This window comes from Panthera onca, chromosome A1, assembly GCF_046562875.1.
Source record: "Panthera onca isolate mPanOnc1 chromosome A1, mPanOnc1 haplotype 2, whole genome shotgun sequence".
Classification (NCBI taxonomy): Eukaryota; Metazoa; Chordata; class Mammalia; order Carnivora; family Felidae; genus Panthera; species Panthera onca.
Genome location: NC_138339.1, coordinates 106,605,460 through 106,631,122, shown reverse-complemented (window position 1 = coordinate 106,631,122; position 25,663 = coordinate 106,605,460). Strand labels below are relative to the sequence as shown.

At 34.7% G+C, this 25,663-nt stretch overlaps 1 protein-coding gene across 4 annotated transcripts in view; it reads left to right on the top strand.

The window, feature by feature from the left end:
* TRAPPC13 (trafficking protein particle complex subunit 13) overlaps positions 1 to 25,663 on the top strand; it is a 41,123-nt gene that overhangs the window by 5,599 nt on the left and 9,861 nt on the right. For all 4 annotated transcript variants that reach the window (XM_078449435.1, XM_078449431.1, XM_078449430.1 and 1 more), the window contains exons 2-7: positions 5,443 to 5,511; positions 6,026 to 6,125; positions 7,246 to 7,330; positions 16,944 to 17,071; positions 20,115 to 20,187; positions 21,509 to 21,553. In XM_078449435.1, coding sequence (XP_078305561.1) covers positions 5,443 to 5,511; positions 6,026 to 6,125; positions 7,246 to 7,330; positions 16,944 to 17,071; positions 20,115 to 20,187; positions 21,509 to 21,553 — 500 coding nt within the window. The remainder of the gene's footprint in view (positions 1 to 5,442; positions 5,512 to 6,025; positions 6,126 to 7,245; positions 7,331 to 16,943; positions 17,072 to 20,114; positions 20,188 to 21,508; positions 21,554 to 25,663) is intronic.

Below are 25,663 nucleotides of genomic sequence, written 5' to 3'. Positions count from 1 at the left end.
AGTTTTATATTACTAACAGGGCTTTCCCAGTTTGTGTTTAAGAATCTGCATTATAATGAACTGTGCTTTATAGTAGTTTTCTTTGAGTCCATAAAATGATAGTGTTTCTTACCCACTGCTATCCCCACCTCCACCCCTGCTGATTTTTACCCTCTTTGGAAATATGAAGAAAACATATTTTTAAAAGGTTTCTTTTTTTAAATTTTTATTTATTTTTGATAGGGAGAGCATGTGGGCAAGTTGGGGAGGGGCAGAGAAAGGGGCACAGAGATCTGGAGCGAGCTGTGTGCTGTCCAGACAGCCAGATACGGGGCTCGCTCTCAGGAGCTGTGAGATGATGACCTGAACCAAAGTCGGACACTTAACTCGCTGAGCCACTCGGGATCCTGAAGAAAATATATTTTTAATACCAGTTTGGGAACTTTTTATTTTTAATAGAGGGTTGTTTTTTACCAACCCCCTTATTGTCTCATACCATAAAAATCATAGAATCAGCAAAAACTAGCCACAATAAGACTTTGATACACAATGGAAATTTGAGCATATAATAAGCAAATAAGTTGGCTACATGTTTGGGTGAACTCAAAGACGCTTTCTGGAAGTTTTTTTTTTTTTTTTTCTCTTTAATGTTTATTTTTGAGAGAGGGACAGAATTGGAAGCAGCTCCAGGCTCTGAGGTGTCAGCACAAAGCCTGATGCGGGGCTTGAACTCACGGACCGAGAGATCATGCCTTGAGCTGAAGTTGGACGCTTAACTGACTGAGCCACCCAGAAGCCCCTATAATTTTTAATTTAAATTCCAATTAGTTACCATACATGTAATATTAGTTTCAGGTGTATGAAAGAGTGGTTCAGTACTTCCATACAATACCTAGTGCTCAATACAACAGGTGCAGTCCTTCATCCTTTTCATGTATTTAACCCATGCTTCCACCCACCTCCTCTCTAGTAACCATTAATTTGTTCTCTATACAGGTCTGTTTCGTGGTTTGTCTCTTTTTTTTCCTTTTGCTTCTTTGTTTTGTTTTTTAAATTCCACATATGAGTGAAATCACGTGTTTTCAAGGACACTTTTAAAAAAGTTTCAAGATTTGAGAGTGTATTTTGTCTTAAGATTTAGCTTTTTCTGAAATGAAAAAAAAATGGGGAATAAAGACCACTTGGTGTTAAAAGTGAGCTTAGAGGGTGGCCTGGGTGGCTTAGTTGGTAAAGTGTTTGGCTTCAGCTCAGGTCATGATCTCATGGCTTGTGGGTTTGAGCCAACAGTCAGGCTCTGTGCTGATGGTATGGAGCCTGTTTGGGATTCTCTCTTCCCCTCTCTCTGTCCTTCCTCCAGTTGTGCTTTCTCTCTCAAAATAAATAAATGAATAAATGTAAAAAGTGAGCTTAGAGTGTTAGATATTTAGATTGTGAAAAACTGTATATATCATTTTTACAGCCCTTTTATATCCCCTTCAGGTTGTGCATAATTTATATCTGCTTTCCTAATTAAAAATGAACTGAAGAGCTTTCCCCATGAGATCAGGAACACTACAGGGATATCCACTGTCACCATTGTTGATTAACATAGTGTTGGAAATCCTAGCGTCAGCAGACAGCAAAATGAAGTAAAAGGCATCCAAATTGGCAAAGAAGAAGTCAAACTTATACTTTTTGCAGATGACATGATACTCTACATGGAAAACCCAAAAAACCCCACCAAAAAGCCGCTAGAACTGATACATGAATTCAGCAAAGTTGCAGGTTACAAAATCAATGTACAGAAAATTGGTTGCATTTCTATACACCAATAGTAAAGCAACAGAAAGAGAAATCAAGAAATCGATCCCATTTGCAATTGCACAAAGAACCATAGAATACCTAGGAATAAACCTAACCAAAGATGTTAAAGATCTGTATGCTGAAAACTATAGAAAACTTATGAAAGAAATTGAAGAAGACATAAAGAAATGGAAAAACTTTTCTTACTCATGAATTGGAAGAACAAATATTGTTAAAATGTCAGTAGTACCCAAAGCAATCTACAGTGCAATCCCAATCAAAATTGTACCGGCATCTTCTCAGACCTAGAACAGACAATCCTAAAATTTGTATGGAACCACAAAAGACCCTAAATAGCCAAAAAATGAAGTAGAAAGTTAGAAACAGCTACCCGAACACTTCCCATGCCAGGTCAATGATCTTTACCTGTTAAATATTCTGCTTGATATATAGTCCTGTTTTGAATTCCCATAAGATGTTTCTAGTAAGGCCTTACATTCTGGGTTTATGACCCTAAGCTTATAATTAATCATACAGAGAATTATTTTTTAATGTTTATTTATTTATGTTGAGAGAAAGAGAGCAGGAGAGGGGCAGAGAGAGAGAGAGAGAGAAAGAATCCCAAGCAGGCTCTGTGCTGCACAGAGCTCTGTCTCATAAACCCTGAGATTTTGACCTAAACCAAACCAACAGTCCTCTAATCAACTGAGCCACCCAATGCCCCCAGATAATTATTTTTGAATCAAGTGAATTTACCTGAGCTCAAATCTAATTCTGCCACCTGATATGTAGTCTTTTTAAAAAATTTATATACATATATATGTGTATGTGTATATATGTGTGTGTATGTATATGTATATATATATATTTATATATTTAAATATATATGTATATATACAAATATATATATGTATATATATATTTATGTATACAAATCTATATTTTGAGAGCACATGGGGAAGAGGGAGAGGGATAATCTTAAGCAGGTTCCAGCCCAGGGTAGAGCCTGATGCAGGACTCCATCTCAGGACCTTGAGCGGAAATCAAATGTTCAATGCTTAACTGAGGCACCCAGTTGCCCCTATATAATCTTTTATAGGCAAATTATCCTCTGGAAGCATCATTCTTATGTATAAAAGGTGGACATTGGTACCAAATTTGTAGTCCTGAGACTTGAATGTGTGATATTTAGCACAGTCTAGCACTAGTAAATGCTCATTAAATATTAGCTCTGCAAGTGATTTCAGAAATTTTAAGGTTAACATCTGTTGGGGCGCCTGGGTGGCGCAGTCGGTTAAGCCTCCGACTTCAGCCAGGTCACGATCTCGCGGTCCGTGAGTTCGAGCCCCGCGTCAGGCTCTGGGCCGATGGCTCGGAGCCTGGAGCCTGTTTCCGATTCTGTGTCTCCCTCTCTCTCTGCCCCTCCCCCGTTCATGCTCTGTCTCTCTCTGTCCCAAAAATAAAAAAATAAAAAACGTTGAAAAAAAAAAAATTTTAAGGTTAACATCTGTTACCTATATCAGCAGCTATCTATTTATATTATGATTTTACTTTATTTTATTTTATTTATTTTTTTTAATGTTTATTGATTTTTGAGACACAGAGAGACAGACCATGAACAGGGGTGGGTCAGAGAGAGAGAGGGAGACACAGAGTATGAAACAGGCTCCAGGCTCTGAGCTGTCAGCACAGAGCCTGATGCGGGGCTCTAACCCACGAACTGCGAGATCATGACCTGAGCCGAAGTCGGACGCCCAACCGACTGAGCCACCCAGGCACCCCACTTTATTTTATTTTTAATTTTATTTTGTTTTTACTTTACTTAAGTAAGCTCTACACCCAGCATGGGGCTTGAACTTAGAACCCTGAGACCGAGAGCTACATGTTCTACCAACTGAGCCAGCCAGGCACCTCTCAAAAGCCATCTATTTAATATAACGTTGTTTAGTGCCCTTGGTTCATGAAACTTACATCTTCAAAATACCATTTACTTGAGGATTTGGATGAGTTGCTAATTCTTTCATTTGGCAAAGATCTATTGAATATACTAGGTGCCAGAACCTATATCAAGCAACAAAGCCACAAAACTAAACATAATACATAAGAGCCTAAACCTCATGGACTTTGGATCATAGTGCTGTAAATAAGTACATATATCAGTCCATGATGAATACAAGGAGCTATGAAAGAAGTAGGTGAGCTGTTATTTCTTTTTGGAAAAGATGATGTTTAAGCTGAGACCAAGATGAGAAAGGTGTTAAATTTAATATGAATGATATAACTAGTTAGTAGTTAGGTGATACATGTTTGCATATGCTAATGAATACCACTTATACTGTGAATAACCATTTAGGCCAATAGTCTAAAGTTTTGGGGGTTTGATTTGAATGAACATTTTTTTTTAGAGTTTGTTTATTTTGAAAGAGAGAGACAGAGAGAGCATGAGCAGGGGAGGGGCAGAGAAGGAAAGAGAAAATCTCAAGCAGGCTCTGCACTGTCAATGCAGAGCCTGACAGGGGGCTTGAACCCACAAACCATGAGATAGATCATGACCAGAGCCAAAACTAAGAGTTGGACACTTAACCAACTGAGTCACTTAGGTACCCCTGCATTTTCTGAAATATTTTACAAGTTTGTATGATTTTTAATGTTATATTTTGGTCTTTATTTTGATGTGATCAAATGTCAGTCATTAGAAATAATTGAAAAAGATTTTCAGTAGATAGCATGTTTCAATAGTTTCAATAGTTAGGATGTCCTATCCACACTAAACTAAATTACATAAATTTTCCCTTTTTGTGCTTAATTTTTGCCTGTTAACTATTTGATATGTAGGCATTTTACTTGATATTTGAAATGAATTTGTATATTAATTTTTTAAATTTTTTCTAGATAGCTAAACAGTTCTAGCAGTTTATAATGTTGATTTCTTTGGCTGCATCCTAATCTTTTTTTTAAAACTAATATATCTGTATAGTCTTAAATTAATTGATTTTAGACTTAAATGTTTTAATATATGGTAAATCCAGTTCTTCCTCATTTTTTCCCATTAATTTCCTTAGCTTATTTTTACTTGTTTTTCTAAACTTAGACACATTCTTTTATGTCCCAAGAACAAATCTTAGTTTTAATTGGAATTTTAAAGAGCTATAGGTTAAGTGATACCTTTGTAATTTCTGTATAGGAAAATATTACTTACAGGTCCACTTATTGAACTTCCAGTGGCCAGTGATTAGAATTGAGAGAGAAAGCTCACAAAGATTCTTTTGGTGTAAAATTATGGTTTGGTGTTCAAAATGGTGCATCAAAACTTTTTTCTCTGTAAGGCTGATATTTTGTTCACAGTGAAGTCGCTCAGGATATTTTTTAAAGTCTTGTTCTCATATACCTTAAGCTTTAAAATTCCTTTATTTTCTACTTTTTCTATTATGTGGTATATTACATTTACAGTTTTATAATGAGGTTGTAAATAAATCATGTAAGATTTTTTGTTATAAATTACTATTTTAGTAATATTTAATAATAGTTTAGTGTTATTTGGGGAAGTACATAATATTATATTTAGGAAGCTTTTAGGTTATATTTGATGTTAGTATAGAATTGAAATATACTCTCAACTTGGGAATACTGGCCCAAAGCAATATTAATATTTTTGTTTCTTCTTTTTTTTTTAATTCACAGTGATGCGGTTAACTAAACCTACTTTATTCACCAATATTCCAGTAACGTGTGAAGAAAAGGACTTACCTGGTATGCTTTGTTCTGTTTGCACCTAGGGAAAAGTTGCAGCCTGGACTGCCTGTATTACCTAGCAATAAGCATAGTCTTGCCAGTCTCATGCTCTTTGCTGCATTCTTTATTGTCTGGTTTTATATGATATGAGTGGTGGCTTTCTAAGTGGTAGGTCTCACTCATAATTTCTTAGCCAAGAGACTGTTGCTATCCTATGGCAACAAGAGGAGTATATTCATAGTCATGATATTAAAATTTTATTTATCCTCAAATGTTCCATCAGCATGTGTATTAGCATTCCCTTTATTTAAAATTATTGGAGTTATCTATATTTTATATTTCATGACCTTCATTTTCCTTTGTTTCTGAAGTGTTCATTCTCTGTGAAAGTAGAATTTTTTGGCACACATTTGTTGTAGTGAAGGTTACAAACTAAATTTTTTTTAATTAAATATTTCTCCCAGCTATTTCTTTAATGGAAGTAAAACTCACAACATAGATGTTAGAATTTTCTGTTTTTCTCTTTCTATAGGAGATCTCTTTAACCAGCTCATGAGAGATGATCCTTCAACTGTAAATGGTGCAGAAATTTTAATGTTGGGAGAAATGTTGACTTTACCACAGAATTTTGGGTAAGAATGATAACACTGACATAAAGCATGCAACGGTACTTCAAAGCCATTACAAATTATGTTTTCATAAAATAACTATGGAATGGAAAAATACTCCTGTACATTTAAGTGGTGTAAAAAAAAAAAAGTTTTACCAAAATTATGCTATATGATTCGGGGCGGTTTTTACTTAAAAAAAAAAAGAAAGAAAGAAAAGAAACCTACCAAAATATGAATAGGGGTTTCTAGGATGATAAAATTTTAACTTTCTTCTTTAGATCTTACTGTATTTTTTAATGACCATGTATTCCTTTTATTTTAACTGACTTAATCTAAATGTCTTTCAGAAGCAACTTTTTGTTCACTTACACAGCTCTTTCCCAGCATAAGTTATCAGACTTATCTTTTTATTAGGAACTCTCAATTTTTATTCCTTCTTACTCCTAGCTCTTCTCTTATTCTAGTTTATTAATGAGGTAGAAGCTTCTGGTTTCACTGTGTTTGCAACTGAGAGTATTTAAGACCACATGGAATTTTTCAGGTTTTTAAAAAAAGGTTTATAGAATGTGACTAGTGTCTTGAAAGCTTGGAAATATATTCATATAAAAAATTCATGTAAAATATTTTTGTGTTTTTTTGTAATACATATTTATAAACATGTATTTTTATAAAATATACTTCAATAAAAGCATAAGGTAAATCCAGTAATCATTATTTGTATTAGAACAACTTAGAAAAATAAAACAAATTGGTAAAAAATACTGATATCAATTACTTGGGTCTCCTCTAGATTCAGGGAATAAGTTATTTCAAAAATTGTCTTTTTCTAGCCTCTTAAGTAATTAGTCAAAAGACCTTTAACATGGATCTGATTTTAGTGGCTTATATCTGAGGAAACTGGCTGTGCAGTAGTTGAGGGCTAGATATATATCATGTTTTATAGAATAAGTCAGTATTTTGAATTGTACTGGGTAATGAATGAGCTGTCTAAAGGACACAAAGGAATGCTGAAGCGGTATTTCAACTGATTTCTATCCTTTAGTAAATTCTTCTCCATTTAAAGTTCTCAGTGGTGTTCAAGTAGAATATTTGTGTTAAAACTCGAATGCATTTCTGCCTAAAAGTTTATTTTATTTCACAGGAATATATTTTTGGGAGAGACCTTTTCCAGTTATATCAGCGTTCATAATGATAGCAATCAAGTTGTTAAAGATATATTAGTAAAAGTAAGTGGCATTCTTGTTTGGGATATATATTTTTTTTAGCTTGTTAATTTCTATTCTTATGTTTCTGAAACTTCATTAAAATGCATTTGATACTGGACTTCTTAATTGTCATTAACAACAAGCATTAACTGAACTCCTAAAGCTTTAAGATACTATGCTAAGCACAGAATTATTTTTCCTTGTCTTCCAAGGTTTGATAGCTTGGGTGAGAAAATGTACCAGTCACGGATGTAAATTTTTGTTAATAATTTGTAATAAACATAATAAAATTTGAAAGAGGAGGACAGATCACAGAGGATTGCATCAATCACAAAGGCCTATTGGAAGAGAAGGAACACAACAGGATCTTTAAAGAATGGTGGGATTTAGAGAAAAAGAGGGACATGATAATCAGGAGCAGAGGCATAGGAATCCATAATGTGTTCTTGTAGCAGTGAACAGAATTCACTTGATAGAAGTAGGTAAGGTTAGGGGGGCCTGGGTGGCTCAGTCGGTTAAGCGTCCAACTTTGGCTCAGGTCATGTTCTCACCGTTGGTTAGTTCGAGTCCCACATCAGGCTCTGTGCTATCAGTGCTGAGCCTGCTTCCAATCCTCTGTCCTCCTCTCTCTGTGTCCCTTGCCTGCTCACTCTCTCTTTCTCACAAATAAACAAAAAAAAAAAAAAAAAAAAAAAAAAGAAGAAGAAGAAGAAATAGGTAAAGTTATAGAGATGTGTAGTAGCCATAAAGTGGAGTATCTTGAAAGGTTATAGTTGAAGGTTTTAGCCTTTTTTTTCTTTTTTAAATTTAAGGCAGTGGGCAGTCAGCAAAGATATTCACACTGTGTTGGAAGATTGATATGAAAGCATTATATGGGATAGTTTATAGCAAATACATCAGTTAGAAGATTGTTGCATTAGTTTAGAGATCAAGGGATAGGTGAGGCACCTGAGTGGCTCAGTTGGTTAAGCGTCTGACTTTGGCTCAGGCCATGATCTCATGGTTCACTGGTTCAAGTCTTGCATCAGGCTCTGTGCTAACAGCCCAGAGCCTGGAGCCTGCTTCAGATTCTGTGTTTCCCTCTCTCTCTGTCCCTCCCCCATTCATGCTCTGTCTCTCAGAAATAAATAAAACAGTAAAAAAAATTTTTTTAATAAAAAAGAAGTCAAGAGGTAGACTATGCTAACTCAAACAATCTGAAATTTATTCAGAAAGAGAAAGGACATAAAGTAAAAATTTACTGTAGGTCAGAGAGAAGGCACCAAAGCTGTCTTCACATGGTGAGTTTAGATTACTAGAGCATTGCCAAAAGGGAAGTCCAATGAAAATGAGCCTGAAATGGCTCCTGTGTGGTTCAGTCGGTTGAGCGTTTGACTTTAGCTGAGGTCATGATCTCTAGGGTTTGTGAGTTTGAGCCCCACATTGGGCTCCCTGCTGTCAGCGCAGAGACCTTTGGATCCTCTATCCCCCTCTCTTTCTGCTCCTCCCCCACTTACACTCTCTCTTTCAAAAATAAACATTAAAAAAATATGAGCTTGAAAATATCAGCAAGTATTAGAATTGAAAAGGTCCTCAGAGAGCCAATAATACCAAATTTCATATATTACCCAACTTCCAGAAACCGGATGCAAAATGTATGTTTGTTATACTGTGAATGGAGTTTCTGCCTTTTATTAGGTCGGGTTGGCAGACTATATAGCATGTTGGCCAAATTTGGTCTCTTGCCTGTTGTTATAGGGCCTTTGCACTAGGAATGGTTTCTTCATTCTCAAATGATTGAAAAGAAATAATCTTACTTTGTTAGGTGAAAATTATATGAAATTCAAATGTCAGTCTCCATGAATAAAGTTTTATTGGCATCCAGCCACAGTCATTCATTTATGTGTCATCTGTGGCACATTTCAAGCTACAACTGGGGAGTTCTAAAGTCTAAAGTATTTGGTATCTGAGCTTTAAAGGAAAAGTTTGCCAGCTTCTACATTTATTATGAAAAGGTCTGACTCTGAGAACTTTGAGAACATACACTTTTTTCCTGGCATTTCAGTAAAGGATGAATTTATTTTCATAAGGTGAGTGAATCAGCAAATGCATATGATTTAAGTTAATGTTGAAAAGAACAAACAATATAATAGCATACTTACTGTAAAATATGTATTTATATTTCTCTTGGCTTTATTCAATTTTAATTTCCATAAAGATAGGGGTGTTTAATAATAATAGTAGCTAATGTTTATTGAACAGTGCAGTGCCCACCCAAGAGTTATCTTAGTTTCTCAGGTAAGACATTAAGATTCACGATATGCACAGAAGCCATTTTTGACTTAAAAATAACTTAAGAGGATATAGGTCAGGAAGCATAGCATAATATTCACCTATATTTTCATTTTTATGTTGTCTATCAAATTTTAGGTGTGGATATTTTGGTTGCTTAATAAAAGATTTAGATAATTTTCCTTCATTTTCAGTGCCTTGGAGCAATATATTTGGAGCATTTAGACTATCTGGTTTTTGTAGGGTGTATAGAATTCTGTGAAATCTTATGGACTTGTGTGTCTTATAGGGGAAGTTTCTTGATAGCATTTGCACTTTCATTCCTGTGATCAGTTTGTTTAAGCTTTTTATGTCTAATGTTATATAACAGTTTGTGAGACTGTTTCATTCTAGGAAATGATTCACTTGAGGTAGATTTTCAAATTTATTTGCATATAGGTCTGCAAAGTAGTCTCTTAAAAATTTCTTCTCTTTTGGTGTTACTTTCCCCTGGTTATTCCTTATTTTATATAATTTTGCTTCCTTTATTTTTTCCTCTTGATTAAACTAGCTCTTGGTTCATATATTTTAATTTTTTTTTCAAAAAAGGAATTTTTGTTATTGATATTTAATGTTTTTTCTCTACCTCATTGATTTTTGCTTTTAATGAGCTCCTTTCTTGTGCTTCTGATTATTTACCTTGTTCTTTTCTAGCTTTTCATCTAGGGATTTAATTTTTAAGTTTTTATTCTTTTATTTCTGTTGATAAAAGTGAATTTTCTTCTGATTGACTGCTTTAAATATATCTTGCAGATTCTGATATGTAGCGTTTTCATTATGATTATTTTTAAAGAATTCTATCATTTTATTTGTATTTCCTCTTTTACCCAAGAGTTGTTTAATAGGTTTTTCAGATAGTAAACTGTTGTTTGATAGGCTTTTTTGTTCTCTAATGTTAATGATCTATAGTTTAATTGCATCATAATCAGTTTTGTTATTGTTTTATTCCAGTAGAACTTGTTAATGTTTTCTTTGTGACCTAATATTAATTTTTAATGAATATCGTATATGTATTTGAGAAGAAGGTGTATTTTCTATTATCCATGGTAAAGTTAGATATGTACTGTTGGTGTTGTTAGGTCTCCTGTACCTTTACTTCCCTTTTTTTTTTTTTTTTTGGTCAGCTTGATTTTATACTGAAAGTGACATGTTAATCTCATATTGTTAATGTGTTTCTATTTATATCTTTTATACTTTGTACTTTATAAAGGCAATGCTGTTTGGTTCATAGGTATTTATACTTATTCTTCATTTTGAATTACGGCTTATAGCACTAAAAGTTTCCTCCTTTGCCATGCTTTTTGGCTTGAATCTTAGTTGTGGTGTCTATATCCCTATCCCTGTTTTGTTACTGTTTCCATTTGCCTCAAGTGCTTTTGTCCATCTTTTTAATTTTAGCCTTTAGCAATTATTTTTATTTATGTCTCTTTTATACAACATATAATTGGGTCATTGTGAGCTGTATGGGATTTTTTATTAGATGAATTAAGTGCACTCACATGTATGTGTAAGTTTATGTGCTTGATTTCCAATATGTCACATTATTTTCTATTTAAATATTAAGTGTATTATATTCTAACTGCTATGGGTTTTTTCTTCACACAACGTGTTTTCATTATTTTCAAATAATTTTTGTATATAGGAAGGTTTTTATTTTTGTTTTAGTTTTTGCCTTTATATTTATGCCTTTTATGATATTTCCCCTTACCTGTTTCTTACTTAACTGCTTACTGTAAAGCTTTTAGTCTTTAATATCATCCTTTATCTCTTACCTGTTGCTTATACCACTTTCCTTTTTCCTTTTCCCTTTTCTCATCTCTTCCCATTTTTATTTGCATATTGATTGGACAGAGATTTCTCAAGTAGATTGCTCAGGACATGCTTGTGGGTATAATATTCTCTGAGCCTTTACATGTTCAAAAATGGTTCTATACTTGGGGTGCCTGGGTAGCTCAGTCGGTTAAGCATCTGACTTCGCTCAGGTCATGATCTCACAGTTTGTGAGTTCGAGCCCTGCGTCGGGCTCTGTGCTGATGGCTTGGAGCCTGGAGCCTGCTTCAGATTCTGTGTCTCCCTCTCTCTGCCCCTCACCCGCTCACACTCTGTCTCTCTCTGTCTCTCAAAACTAAATAAACATTAAAAAAAAATTTTTTTAAACGGTTCTATACTTGAAGGACAGTTTGGCTGGATATAAAATCCTTTGTTTACATTTTCTTTGTGTTTTCTGAAAATGCTACTCCTTTGTTACTTAGCTATATATGTTGTGGGGTTTTTTTTTTCTCTTTTTAAATGTTTATTTTTATTTTTGAGAGAAAGTGTGAGCAGGGGTGGGGCAGAGAGAGAGAGGGAGACAAAGGATCCCAACCAGGCTCGACACTGACAGCTACAAGCCCAGTTCAGGGCTCAAACTCACAAACCACAAGATCATGACCTGAGCCAAAATCAGACACTCAGCTGAGCCACCCAGGTTCCCCTGTATATGTTATTTTTGAGGGGACTAATGCCAGTCTAATTTTTTTGCTTTTTAAGTTATTTGATAATTTTTTCCTGGTGGCCCTGGGGATTTTTTTTTTTTCTGTAGGTTTTAGAATTGGTCTTTTGATATAATATCTTTGATACCAAGTGGACTCTTTCAAAATGTAGATTTAGATCTGTTATTTCTAAAAAGTTTTCATGGATTATATTTTAATAGTTTTATTCCATTATTTCCTTTGGCATATCACATTTTTAATATGATTTGTATCTTTTCCATCTTTATCTTTCCTGAATTTAATCAATTATTTACATTCTTCTCTAAAAAAATTTTAGCCCCACACTAAAGCAACAACAGTAACAAAACAGCAAACCAAAAAATGTTTAGCCTTAGTTTTAAAATTTCTCACTTCTGGAGTGCCTGGGTGGCTCAGCCAGTTAAGCAGCCAACTCTTGATTTTGGCTCAGGTCATAATGTCACAGTTGTGAGTTCAAGCCCTGCATTAAGCTTTGTGCTCACAGCGTGGAGCCTGCTTCCAATTCTCTGTCTCCCTCAATCTGCCCCTCCCCACTCTCAAAAATAAATAAGCATTAAAAAACTTTTTTAAAGTTCTCATTCCAGGTGTTTTTTCATATTTCAAATTTTTTTTGAGAGTATTTAATTCACTTTGAGTGTTTTACAGTTTTCTTCTGCTTCACTATTGGTTTTGTGTGGCATTTTTTATCAGTGAATTTTTTCATTTCTTATCTTTCTTCTTTTTACAATATTTTTGTATAGATGAAGACATTTGGTGGCTTTTCATTCTGTGAAATGCAGTTTGGGTGCTTTGATATTCCTTATTCAAAAACACCCTGTTAAAGCAGTGGGAGCAAAATATGGTTTCTTTATCAGGTAGATTTTGGTAGAGTAAGAAAGGGTTGTGTGTTCTCACATTTTCACTTTTCATATGAATTGTAGTATCCTAAATTTTTCTTCCTCACTGCACAGTTTCCAAAAAGCGTCTCTCTTTTTTTAACTCTTTTTCTCCTGAAGTGTTTTCTTTCCAAGAGTGTCTCTTCACAAACATGGTTAAGACCCTTTCCTGAAGACTGTGCTCTCATCTTCCAGAAATGCTATTTATTTCTCAGTACTTGCACACTTAGAATAGACTTTGTCTTTCTGGAAATGGTTTAGATCATCTCTACTCTTCTCTCTATTCTTAGTTGTCTCTTCAGCTCAACTTTTCCTGGACTTTTCTTAATCTTTGCAAAGACTCATGGCAAGAGTATGAGAAATAGCTTGTAAAAATTTGGTATGTGTATACTTATAGGTAATTTGAAGTTTGGACATTTGCTGCCTTCTGATTGTACAAACACAAGGTTTAATATAGATTTATTTGCTTTTGTTGTGTGTTTTGTTTCTGTTTTGAGGATGACTTGAGAAGTTCACAATTACACTGCTGCTATTACCTCAGCTACCCAGAATTCTACCCTCAAAGCTTTAACTTTTTTTTAAGGTTATTCATTTATTTTTGAGAGAGAGAGAGAGAGAGAGAGCATGAGCAGGGGAGGGGCAGAGAGAGAGGGAGAAAATCCAAAGCAGGCTCCACACTGTCAGCAAAGAGCCCCACTCAATGTGGGGCTGGAACTTACAGACTGTGAAATTGTGAGCTGAGCCAAAGTCAGATGCTTAACTGACTGAGCCACCCAGGTGTCTCAAAGCTTTAATTTTGTATAGCTCTTCAATTTTGGAATCCTGGAAAAGAGACTGTGAATCTGTACTTTTTTTATTCTTTTACTATCAGCTTAGTGTTGTTTTTGAGAATAAATATGCTTATAATAATCTACCATGTTTAACTAGAAACCACTAGGGTTTTTTTGTTTTTGTTTTTGTTTTTTTTTGGGGGGGGGCAAGTGAGTAAGGGGCAAAGAAAGAGAGAGAAAGAGAGAGAGAGAAGCAGGCCTCATCTCAAGCAGGACTTGAACTCATGAACCCTGAGATCATGACCTGAGCCGAAGTCAGATGCTTAACCAACTGAGCCATAAGTTTTTTGTTTTTTTTTAAAAATGTTTATCTTGAGAGAGAGAAAGCATGTGCGTGAGTGGAGGAGGGAGAGAGAGAATCCCAAGCAAGCCCCATGTCATCAGCACAGAGCCCGACGTTGGCCTTGATCCCACAAACCGTGAGTGAGATCATGACTTGAACCAAAATCAAAAGTCAGATGCCTAACCGACTGAGTCACCCAGGCACCCCTATTTGTTTGGTTTTTAATGGATAAAAAAAATTCCGTGTCTGAAAACTTTAGCATGCTACATAAAAAAAATAGTGTTCTATAAACAAAAACAATGTACTTAGTGTACTATAAACGAAAAATAATAGATAACCCTTATGGTCTATACCAGTAGTTTATTAATATCATCTGGAGGGCTTGTTAAAATGCTGATTGCTGAGGCTTATTCCCAGAGTTTCTGATTTGATCGGTCTGAAATGGTGCCCAAGAATTTCTATTTCTAACATGTTCCAGGTACATTCTTAGTTGCTAGAGTTATAGCAGGAAACAAAACAGACAAGGCCTCTATTCTCTTGAAGCTTATTCTAGATCTTTGAAATTTTTTTCTCTCTTCCTGAATATAAATCCCTTAATTATACCAAACTCTTTCTTTTTTTTTAATTAAAAAAAATTTTTTTTACTGTTTATTTTTGAGAGAGGGAGAGAGAGAGTCGGGGGGGTGCGCGGAGGGGGAGCAGAGAGAGGGAGACAGAGGATCCAAAGCGGTCTCTGTGCTGACAGCAAGGAACCCCATGCAGGGCACAAACCCATGAATCATAGATCATGACCTGAGCTGAAGTTGAATGTTTAACCAATTGAGCCAACCACAGGCGCCCCCCAAACTCTTTCTTAATGGCCTCTGAAGACTTACCTGAAATGCTTCCTTCTCTCCTCACCTTCCCCTTGGCCTGTTCAAATTCTACTCATCCAAAAACGAATTTGCAGCATAGAGCCTATCCTGCATTTTAAATTGTATTCTTCTACCCCAAGCCAGCCTTCCATTTCTTCTATTATTTTCCCCAAACATTTCAATTCAGCAGGGGCAGGGATTTTGGTCTGTTTTGTTTATTGATGTTTCTCCAGCTCCTGGAGAAGTCTTGGCAGAGGGAATAAGGAAATAAATGTTTGGTGCAGCACTATTTATAATAGTGAAAAAGGAGAAAGATAAAAGTGTTCAGCCATATACAAATTAATACTGTTATTATGATTAATGTTTACAAAATGACACACAGGAAAACATATTGGACAGAAAGTCCATGAGTTTGGCTGTTTCTTTTTTTCCCTCTTCTCTGATTTCTAAAATGTTTAAGAAATTTTTAATCTCAGCCCCATTACTTATTAGTTGTATAATCTTGGGGAAGTTGTTACTTCTCTGTGCCTTGGAGGAATAGTAGGACTAGTAGGAATAGTATGACTATTAGGAATATAGGAATAGGAATAGCACAATTACCTACTTTAGGATTGTGACTATTGAGTGAGTAATGTGCTTAGAGCAAGGCCTTGCACATGGAAGGTGCCCAATAAATTTTTGTACTACTATTCTATAACTGAATATAATGACCAAAGACATAGCACTAATAAGTATCCCACTTCAAAGTGCCTAGTATTAAGAACGTTAGATTAGAATTAACTATAGAAAATGTTAGTTTTTTTTTTTTAAAGAAACAGAAACTTGGAATCCTAACTTTTATGTAAAAACCTTCCCAATCCCCATGACCAAACGTGATCTTCACTTTCTCTGAATTTTTCTTAACATTTCCTTCAAAGTGTTATCATAACTTCATTCAGTGTTTAACAGATATTTCTTAATTGCCTTCCATGATGTCAGGCATCAGGTTGTAGTAGTGAGCAACAGAAGATAGAGGTTCCTGCCTTCACAGACCTTACGTTTCTGGTAGGGTAGGCAGAAACAGGGATACAAAATCATGTAAATAAGGTAACTATAGATTGTGGTAAATGTTACAAGGGAAGTTAAGTTTGAATGTGACAAAGTAAGTGAGATTAAGGGAGAATGCCATTTATGACAGAGTGAGAAGTGTTCAAAAAGAAAGAAAAAGGGGAATAAAATAGAAAGCAACTGGGTGTTAATTTAGAGAAGGTAGTCCTTTCTTCGTTGATGACTTTAATGCTGATCTCTAGTTGTACAGATAACATCTAATAATGTTTTGAATAGTTATTTTTATTTTAGTATTATATACACACATCTATCTGTATTTGTTTCTGGAATACCCATCTGTATGTGTTTTACAACCATATGTTCATATTGATGCCTCAAATTCCAACTCAGCATCAAAAGTTCATTGCAGCCTTTTCCATTTTTTTATTTGTACTTTCTTTTTCTCCAAAAGTGAGAAACTTATCTCTTGTTATCCATATTTTTTTGTTTAGTCTTAGCATACACATAACCGTTTCAGAATTGCTAATCCATAACCTGTGAACAAGCAAATGTACTAGCTACAGTACATTCTAGCTAGTGTACCATTCTTTTTGTCTCTAGCTTTTGTTTGCCAGACTTACTTACGTTAGTTCATTTTTTGTCACCCTTTCCCCCCTGACTATGATTGTGTTCATTTGGTACTGTTTGTGTTCCATTCCACATTCCCCCTGCCCTCCTGGCTGATTGTATTTAATTTTGGTGCGAGTGTGTGAACCATTACCATGGTTCTAAGCTTCAGAACTAAGTAGAAATATTGCCACCAAGAAGTATTGCTCCCCCTCAATCCTACTTCCTTGTTCCTGTTCCCTTGGTCTTTTCACCCATACCTATCCACACCCTGTAGTGAACCAGTCTCATTTGGATTTTTCTGCCTCTTTCTTTCAAGGCTGATCTTCAGACAAGTTCTCAGCGTTTAAATCTTTCAGCCTCCAATGCTGCAGTGGCTGAACTTAAACCTGATTGTTGTATTGATGATGTCATACATCATGAAGTAAAGGAAATTGGAACACACATGTAAGGATTAATTTTACTAGTTCTCAAAGGCTTTTTCTTATATATGCCAGTATTTGAAATTTTTGCTGTATGCCCACTTATCATTAAACCCTAAGACCCTACTTCAGAAGGAATTTTATGTTCCAGGTTTACATGCTTACCAGAAACAAACTTTAAACAAAATGTTTGTTTCGTAAGGAAAAATATCTTAATTTATTTTCATTTATTTCTAGTTTCCTGTTTGCATCTATAGACAGCCCTATCCAAAAAATAACAAGCCATGCAAACATTTAAAACCCAGGTACCACCCTGACTGAAAGTATGTTTATTATTTTTCAAATGCTGACAACTGATGTTAATAGCAGTTAATTAACTGATGTTAATTTTAAAGTCACGGTTTTTCAGTTATGTATTTAACTGTGTTTGTATACTCTACCCCGAGAATTCAGAAAAACAGAACCAAAATAAGACAAGCTATAAGAAAAAAATCTCAAATTCTGTATTCCTGGCCTTTATATGTATTTGAATATGAATGCTCTATTTTCCTGAGAGGCAAATATGAAAATTTCAGCCATCTAAAGTAATTTTAGGCTTCTCCATCTGCCTTATCACCCCCACATCCAATCAATTTACAAAGTCCTGTTCTTACTAACTATATGTCATTATCCTCCCTTCTTCATCTCCACTTACATCCCCATTTTTGCCTCTCTTCTTTGACTTAAAAATATAATATTAGCTATTAATCATTTCAATTTGGTGACCTCTCTTTTGTAGGCACTTCTTAGTGCATATACTCTGTGGTTGATATAAGCCTTAGAGTCAAAATTTAAAAATTTCAGATTTCAGCTTCATCATTTATTAATTATGTGGTCTTGGATAAGTCACTTAACTCTTCAGTGACCTCCCACTACCCTTAGAAAATTATGACTGCTTTGGCTTTACAGAGTTCTCTAGAGCCTAATCCTTACCAGCTGCTCTAGTTCTTACCTTTTCTCCTTTCTCTCTCCTTCTTTATACTGAGTCATACAGATGTTTCCTTTCTCCTCCGTGACTGGAAATATACTCTTCCCTCACAAAGGAATGCCTTTGTTATTTTGTTTACCTTAGTACTACTTCTTCATATCTCTGATTCACCACAACTTTGTCAAAGAGGCTTTTCCTGACCTCCTACACTAGACCCCTTTTTATGCATTCTATAGCATTCACAACTTACCATTGTTTTGGTCTTGTACTTAAAATTAATTACTTAGTACCTGTCATTTCCGTTACACTCAATCTTAGCCAAAAGGCCGAGAAGCGATCCTGTCATTTCCATTAGAGTATGAGTTCCATGGAGTCAGCTACCAGAAGATCTACCAGAGAACAGTAGTCAACCTTTGTTGAAATTGAGTTTACCAAAATGATATTAAATGCGTTAAATCCTCCTTTTAGAGAAAAAGAGACTCTTGTAGAATTAAATAACTCATAAATAATGACACGGAGCTCAAATCTATATCTGGCTTCAAAAAACTCATAACCTTGTGGGGTGCCTGGGTGGCGTAGTCGGTTAAGCGTCCGACTTCAGCCAGGTCACGATCTCGCGGTCCGTGAGTTCGAGCCCCGCGTCAGGCTCTGGGCTGATGGCTCGGAGCCTGGAGCCTGTTTCCGATTCTGTGTCTCCCTCTCTCTCTGCCCCTCCCCCGTTCATGCTCTGTCTCTCTCTGTCCCAAAAATAAATAAAAAACATTAAAAAAAAAAAAATTTAAAAAAACAACAACTCATAACCTTGCTATTACTGCTTCCTACCGCGAGCACTTGAGAGCAGTTACTGTGCTTTGATCAACTCTGTATCCCTAGTATCTGGCTTATGGACAGTTACAAAGGAGAAATTAAATTACCTGTAATATCTCCACTGACTGTAACCACTATGAAAACATTAGTGTACTATTTTCCAGTCTTGTAAATGTTCATATATATATGAACATATATATATTATGATATGATATATCATATATATCATAATATATATATGTTCATATATATATGAACATTTTCCCACTTGAGTCAGTATTCTTTGAAAACATTATTTTTAAGATGGTTTTATCTTACATACTTGGACCATATTCTTTAAATTTGTTTACCCTAATGTTGGACTTCACATTATTTCTAGTCTCCCACTATTAGAAATAACACAGTGATAAGTTATTAACACAGTATGAGTTATTTCACACAGTGATGAATTAAATAACATAGTATTTCCTATGGTAGATTGCTTGAAGTGGGTTTACTATAGGAGTATGTAAGGATTTTTAAGACTGTTAGGGATTGTTTTCTAAATTTCTTACAACCACTAGCAATATAGATAGAGTCAGTTTCTCTATACCCTTGCCAACCTTGATGACATGTGTAAAGAATTTTTTCCAAATCTTAAGAGGTAGAAAAATTTTACCTCATTATTTTATTTCTTTGACTACTTGTGAGGCTGAACATTTTCACATTTTTCTTAGCCTGTTCTGGTGCTGTGATTTACCTATGTATATCCTTTCCCTCTCTTTTGAGTAAGATACTAATGTTTTATTTACAAGAATTTCTCTTCATAATGTTAGAAGTATTTTATCCCATTTTGTCTGCTTTTTAATTTTGTTTCAGTGTTTTTTATTTATTCAGTTTGTAAATTTATAAGACTCTTTTCCTTTCCATTGCCCTTTAATATTAAAAAGTCTTGCCCTGTCCTGAAATTTTGATTTTGTAATTTTTTTTCTTGTAATTTTTGTGAACTTACTTTGTATGCTCAACTATTTGATTATTCTGGGATTTATTTTGGAATATATTTCACCTTTTGAAGGAAAAGTTTCTGACTTCCTGCTCCAAAAGAGTGTATTTAATTTTGCTAATTAGAACTTTCTTGTTCATGGAATTATATTATCTGCTGAAACTCTTTTTTTCCTACTCTAGGCCCATTTGGCTATACTTCCACGTTATTGGTATTAATGTTTTTCCAGATTTGTGAGTAGAATTGAGGTGTATTGGATTTATTATTTAAAAACAAAATTGAAGATGATTCAGAGATATCTTTCTATTTCAGCCTGGTGTGTGCAGTGAGCTATACAACTCAGGGTGGAGAAAAAATGTATTTTAGAAAATTCTTCAAATTTCAGGTATTAAATATTAAAATGGTAAATATTTTTTAGATGCCTTTTTTCCCTATGAAGTTATTCCTATGTATCTGCAGTGAAAACAGGCTCCAAATAGTGGAGCTTCATGTATTTGAATTTGTTATATTACTAGCAATCTAAAGTCAGAGTAAATTAAGTAAAAGCAGAGAAATTATCATTGTCAATGTAATATTTCATTTGAACATTTTTTTTTAAGTTTTTTTTTTTTTTTTTTTTTTTTTTTTGTAGTAATCTCTCCATCCAGCATGGGACTTATCATGACTCTGAGATCAAAAGTTGCACACTCTTCTGACTGAGCCAGCCAGGTGCCCCTCACTTGAAGATTTTTATCCGTAAAATAATTGTTCTGTTTTTATGCCTTGACAAAACACACAAGAATATATGAGAGGGATGAAATGAGTGTGAAGTCCAGATAAAATCAATGTAAATAGTATCAAATTTCTATACAAATTTTTAAATGAGAGATTATTGACTTGAGCTGAGTGGACTAGGCTTCCTTCTGGGATTCCGTGAGTCACTGAAATTGTAGGTAGAATTTTGTACTTATATACAATTTTCACTCCATGATCAAAAATAGTTAAAAACCACTGGTTTACCATAGGTACATGTATGTGAGAAGGGATGGGATGACCATCTACAGTTGTCTAAATTAGATGTAGATACGATGCTGTGTATATTTTTCATACCTCTCTGTTTTTAAGTAGCAGAAAAAGTACTATCAGTAGGAAATAAATACGTACATACATACATACATACATACCCACATTTATTTGGGGGCACATGGCTGGCTTATTAGGTGGAGCATATGAGTCTTGATCTCAGGGTTGTGAGTTTGAGTCCCACATTGGGCATAGAGATTACTTTAAAATATTTTTAAAAAATTTTTACAAAGGGAAAAATTTTTGCTATGACTTTGCTGCATCACACATTTAAGATTTTGCATGCCTTTTAAAAGAAAATAAGAGGTTTGCTTATTTTGATAAACACTTTTGTGAAATATAGAGAGAAAAATACATAAAATGTATATATTCAGTTTAGCAAAATATTATGAAATAAACACTTAATGTAATTCATGTAACTATCACCCACTCAAGAAATGATGGTTGTCTTTTAAAAATGCATTTGGGATTGTTTTTTGTTTTTGTTTGTTTTTGCAAAAATACTGCATACCTATTGGAAAAGTTTTTCACAGTTAAGATTGGAAAATGCCTTTGACAAATTTATGCCCTATGGTTTAAAACAAACAAAGATAAATGGTCAAATGATAATAATCTCCTCTGATTGATATGCTTTATTAAACTAGGTTCTCAAACCATTGGATGTGAAAACCAAATTTTATAATGCAGAGGTAAGTGTTGGGTACTTAATGGGAATTCAGATTAAACAGTAAGATCTTTATTTGACTAAAATTCTGATACATTTCTTTTCATATTAAATTGCTTATATAACTGCACATTACTTGTAAAAAAATGAGCATAAATTCCAATCAAAAGAGAATAATTTCCTTGTAAATCTTTTAATCTGCTGTGTTTAACTTACATAGAATCAGTGTATCTTGAATTTTACTCTCTCAAATTTTGTAAGGCTTTCACCCCCTTGCACTAAATGATTGCACTGTACTTCCATGTAATGGTTATTGTTACTGTCTAAAAACATTAGCAATTTGTTCAATATTTAGAGTGTGATTCTGGTATCATAAAATTGAAGTAGTTGATCTAACCCTGCAAAAAAGATTTAATGTTCATGGAAAATATTGACAAATAGAGCTCATCAAATTAAATTCTTTGCCCTGGAAGATTAGGGTGTTAGCTACAGTTTGATTATTAAATTCAGTGAATGGCTTGAAATACTTTTTGGGAGAAACGGGTTTGGCAAAAATATAGAAATATGTAACTTTTAGAATAGAAGATATCTTCTGTCCTAATAAAAGAGATAAAATAGACTTTGCCTAGGAGAAATGTCTTATTGCTTGGATTTCCTTTTAAAAATTCTACTTTATCCTGGCTTCTAAAGTTCCAGAAAAAGCAGATTTCCTAATAGGTCCCTTACTCCCGCAAAAAACAGATCTTTCATACCACAGTGATAAATTCAAAAACATTTACAGTATTTTGAAATGAAAATTATATCTTTATTCCTCTAAGCCACATGATCAGAAATTTACAGTCATATGTCAAATTTCCTATGTATTTTTACCATCAACATCTGAGTTTTTATTCAATATAAAGTTTGTACTACTGGACATACCAAAAGATGCCTAAGATAAGGAACCTGACCTGCAGTAAAGCCCTATTAGCAGAAAAGAAAAAAAGTGCATAAAATAATAAAACTATCTAATATAGTATATATAGTGAATCTAAAGTGAATGATACAAAAAGATGTGCTATAGGAAGTCTGGGGTTGAGATTTTAGAGTAGTGTTCAGGGAAGATGAGGAGGGGAACTAGAGGGAGGGTTTGGAAGTAACCTGTTGGAAACATAAAAGTGTCAAAGTAGTGAAGGCATTCCTAGCAGAATTACAAATGCACATGGATTATTGAGTACTTAGTGAAGAATATACATATTTGATGGAAGGATACAGTCTCATCAAGGAGATTACTAGATATTTAAAGAGTTAACATTTCTTTTTCATGGGTAGGGGAGCTGGAATACTACATACATGTTCTGGTTTTACTAGAATACTGTTGATTAATTATAGTATAGCTATTCAGCTTGGTGAATTTTAAGTGATCTTAATTTATCATTTTGCCGGGAAAGATTTCATCCATAATATGAGGGAGATGGGTAACTATTCTGTTAGAACACATATGTTTGAAAATTAGAAACAAATAGGGCTGTATGTGGGTCTTTTTTCCTATAATTGGGTTGTAGGAAGGCACATATTAAGCGGTTTTAGGCTTCCTTTGATGAAAATGTGGTGGTACAGTAAGATACTTGTCAAATAGTTTTACAACACTAATATTCACAGTGATTTGCATAGTTTTTTAAATTACTAGTTATTCCATGAATAATATTATAAAAGTGATATACTCCCCCAAAAGGAAGGGGAAAAAAATCCACAATTTGACCATACCAAAAAGTAATGGGCTTTTCATTAATCCATGTCGTCTTTCAGTTTTTACTCATTTGTGTTTAATATTCTCTTTTCATAATCATAGTACCAATTGTGTTTGTTGCCTTTTTCAGTTAACATTTATATGATCTGTAATCTTTGCCAACAAACGTCAGCTAAAAAAGTTTTAGTAAAATTCTGAACCTTTCAAAATAGAGATATCTTTATTTTTTTTTTTAATATATGAAATTTATTGTCAAATTGGTTTCCATACAACACCCAGTGCTCATCCCAAAAGGTGCCCTCCTCAATACCCATCACCCACCCTCCCCTCCCTTCCACCCCCCATCAACCCTCAGTTTGTTCTCAGTTTTTAACAGTCTCTTATGCTTTGGCTCTCTCCCACTCTAACCTCTTTTTTTTTTTTTTCTTTCCCCTCCCCCATGGGTTTCTGTTAAGTTTCTCAGGATCCACATAAGAGTGAAACCATATGGTATCTGTCTTTCTCTGTATGGCTTATTTCACTTAGCATCACACTCTCCAGTTCCATCCACGGTGCTACAAAAGGCCATATTTCATTCTTTCTCATTGCCACGTAGTATTCCATTGTGTATATAAACCACAATTTCTTTATCCATTCATCAGTTGATGGACATTTAGGCTCTTTCCACAATTTGGCTATTGTTGAGAGTGCTGCTATAAACATTGGGGTACAAGTGCCCCTATGCATCAGTACTCCTGTATCCCTTGGGTAAAGTCATAGGAGTGCTATTGCTGGGTCATAGGGTAGGTCTATTTTTAATTTTCTGAGGAACCTCCACACTGCTTTCCAGAGCGGCTGCACCAATTTGCATTCCCACCAACAGTGCAAGAGGGTTCCCGTTTCTCCACATCCTCTCCAGCATCTATAGTCTCCTGATTTGTTCATTTTGGCCACTCTGACTGGCGTGAGGTGATATCTGAGTGTGGTTTTGATTTGTATTTCCCTGATAAGGAGCGACGTTGAACATCTTTTCATGTGCCTGTTGGCCATCCGGATGTCTTTAGAGAAGTGTCTATTCATGTTTTCTGCCCATTTCTTCACTGGGTTATTTGTTTTTCGGGTGTGGAGTTTGGTGAGCTCTTTATAGATTTTGGATACTAGCCCTTTGTCCGATATGTCATTTGCAAATATCTTTTCCCATTCCGTTGGTTGCCTTTTAGTTTTGTTGGTTGTTTCTTTTGCTGTGCAGAAGCTTTTTATCTTCATAAGGTCCCAGTAATTCACTTTTGCTTTTAATTCCCTTGCCTTTGGGGATGTGTCGAGTAAGAGATTGCTACGGCTGAGGTCAGAGAGGTCTTTTCCTGCTTTCAAAATAGAGATATCTTTAAAAACTAGGAGTGAAGGGGCACCTGGGTGGCTCATTTGGTTACGTGTCCGACTCTTGATTTCAACTCAGGTCGTGATCTCACGGTTCGTGAGTTCAAGCCCCGCATCCAGCTCTGTGCTGACAGTATGGAGCCTGCTTCATATTCTCTGTCTCCCTCTCTTTCTGTCCATCCCCAGTAATAAATAAACACATAAAAAAAACTAGGAGTGAACAAATAGAATCTTTAGGGTCTCTAAGATATTCAGTATTATAGCTATACTATAATTAATCAACAGTATTACAGTAAACCAGAAAGACAGAACACATGTAGTATTCCAACTCCCCTACCCACGATAAAGAGATGTTAACTCTTTAAACATCTACTAATCCCTTGATGAGACTGTATCCTTCCATCAAATATGTATATTCTTCACTAAGTACTCAGTATTCCATGTGCCATAGTTCTTACACATTGACTTTTATTAGCACCACATTTGTCTCGAACATGTTTTTCACATTGTTTCTAATAATTCTAGTAGTATGTGAATCACCTAAAGGAAAACAAATTTTATGAGAAACTTTGTTGTAGTCTTCTAAAATGGAAAGAAGAATAGTGACATTAGAAACCAGGATTCAAAAAAAAACAAACAAAAAAAAAAAAAAAAGAAAAAGAAACCAGGATTCAAACATTTGGTCACCTGCTGGGTATAGAGCTCTATCCCAGGTCCTAAAGGGAAATAAATATAAACTTGACATCTTCCCAGTCTTCATGGTACTTAGATTTAGTAGAGGAAATAAACATGACAAAACCACAGTGTAAGCACCATCCCCCAGATCATAAAGTGTACTTAGACTCAGAACATCAAGAGGTGAAAAAGTATTTTTAGCTATGGGTTGGATGAAAAAGGCAACATCTACGATGGCCCTTGATAAATAAGTAGCCTTAGAAATATATATGAAAACGAGACAAACTATGAAATATATTAACAAGAAGACAATAAACTTTCAGTTTTCAGAAGTGATCTAGCCCAGCATTTCTTGAAGTATAATGCATAGAACTC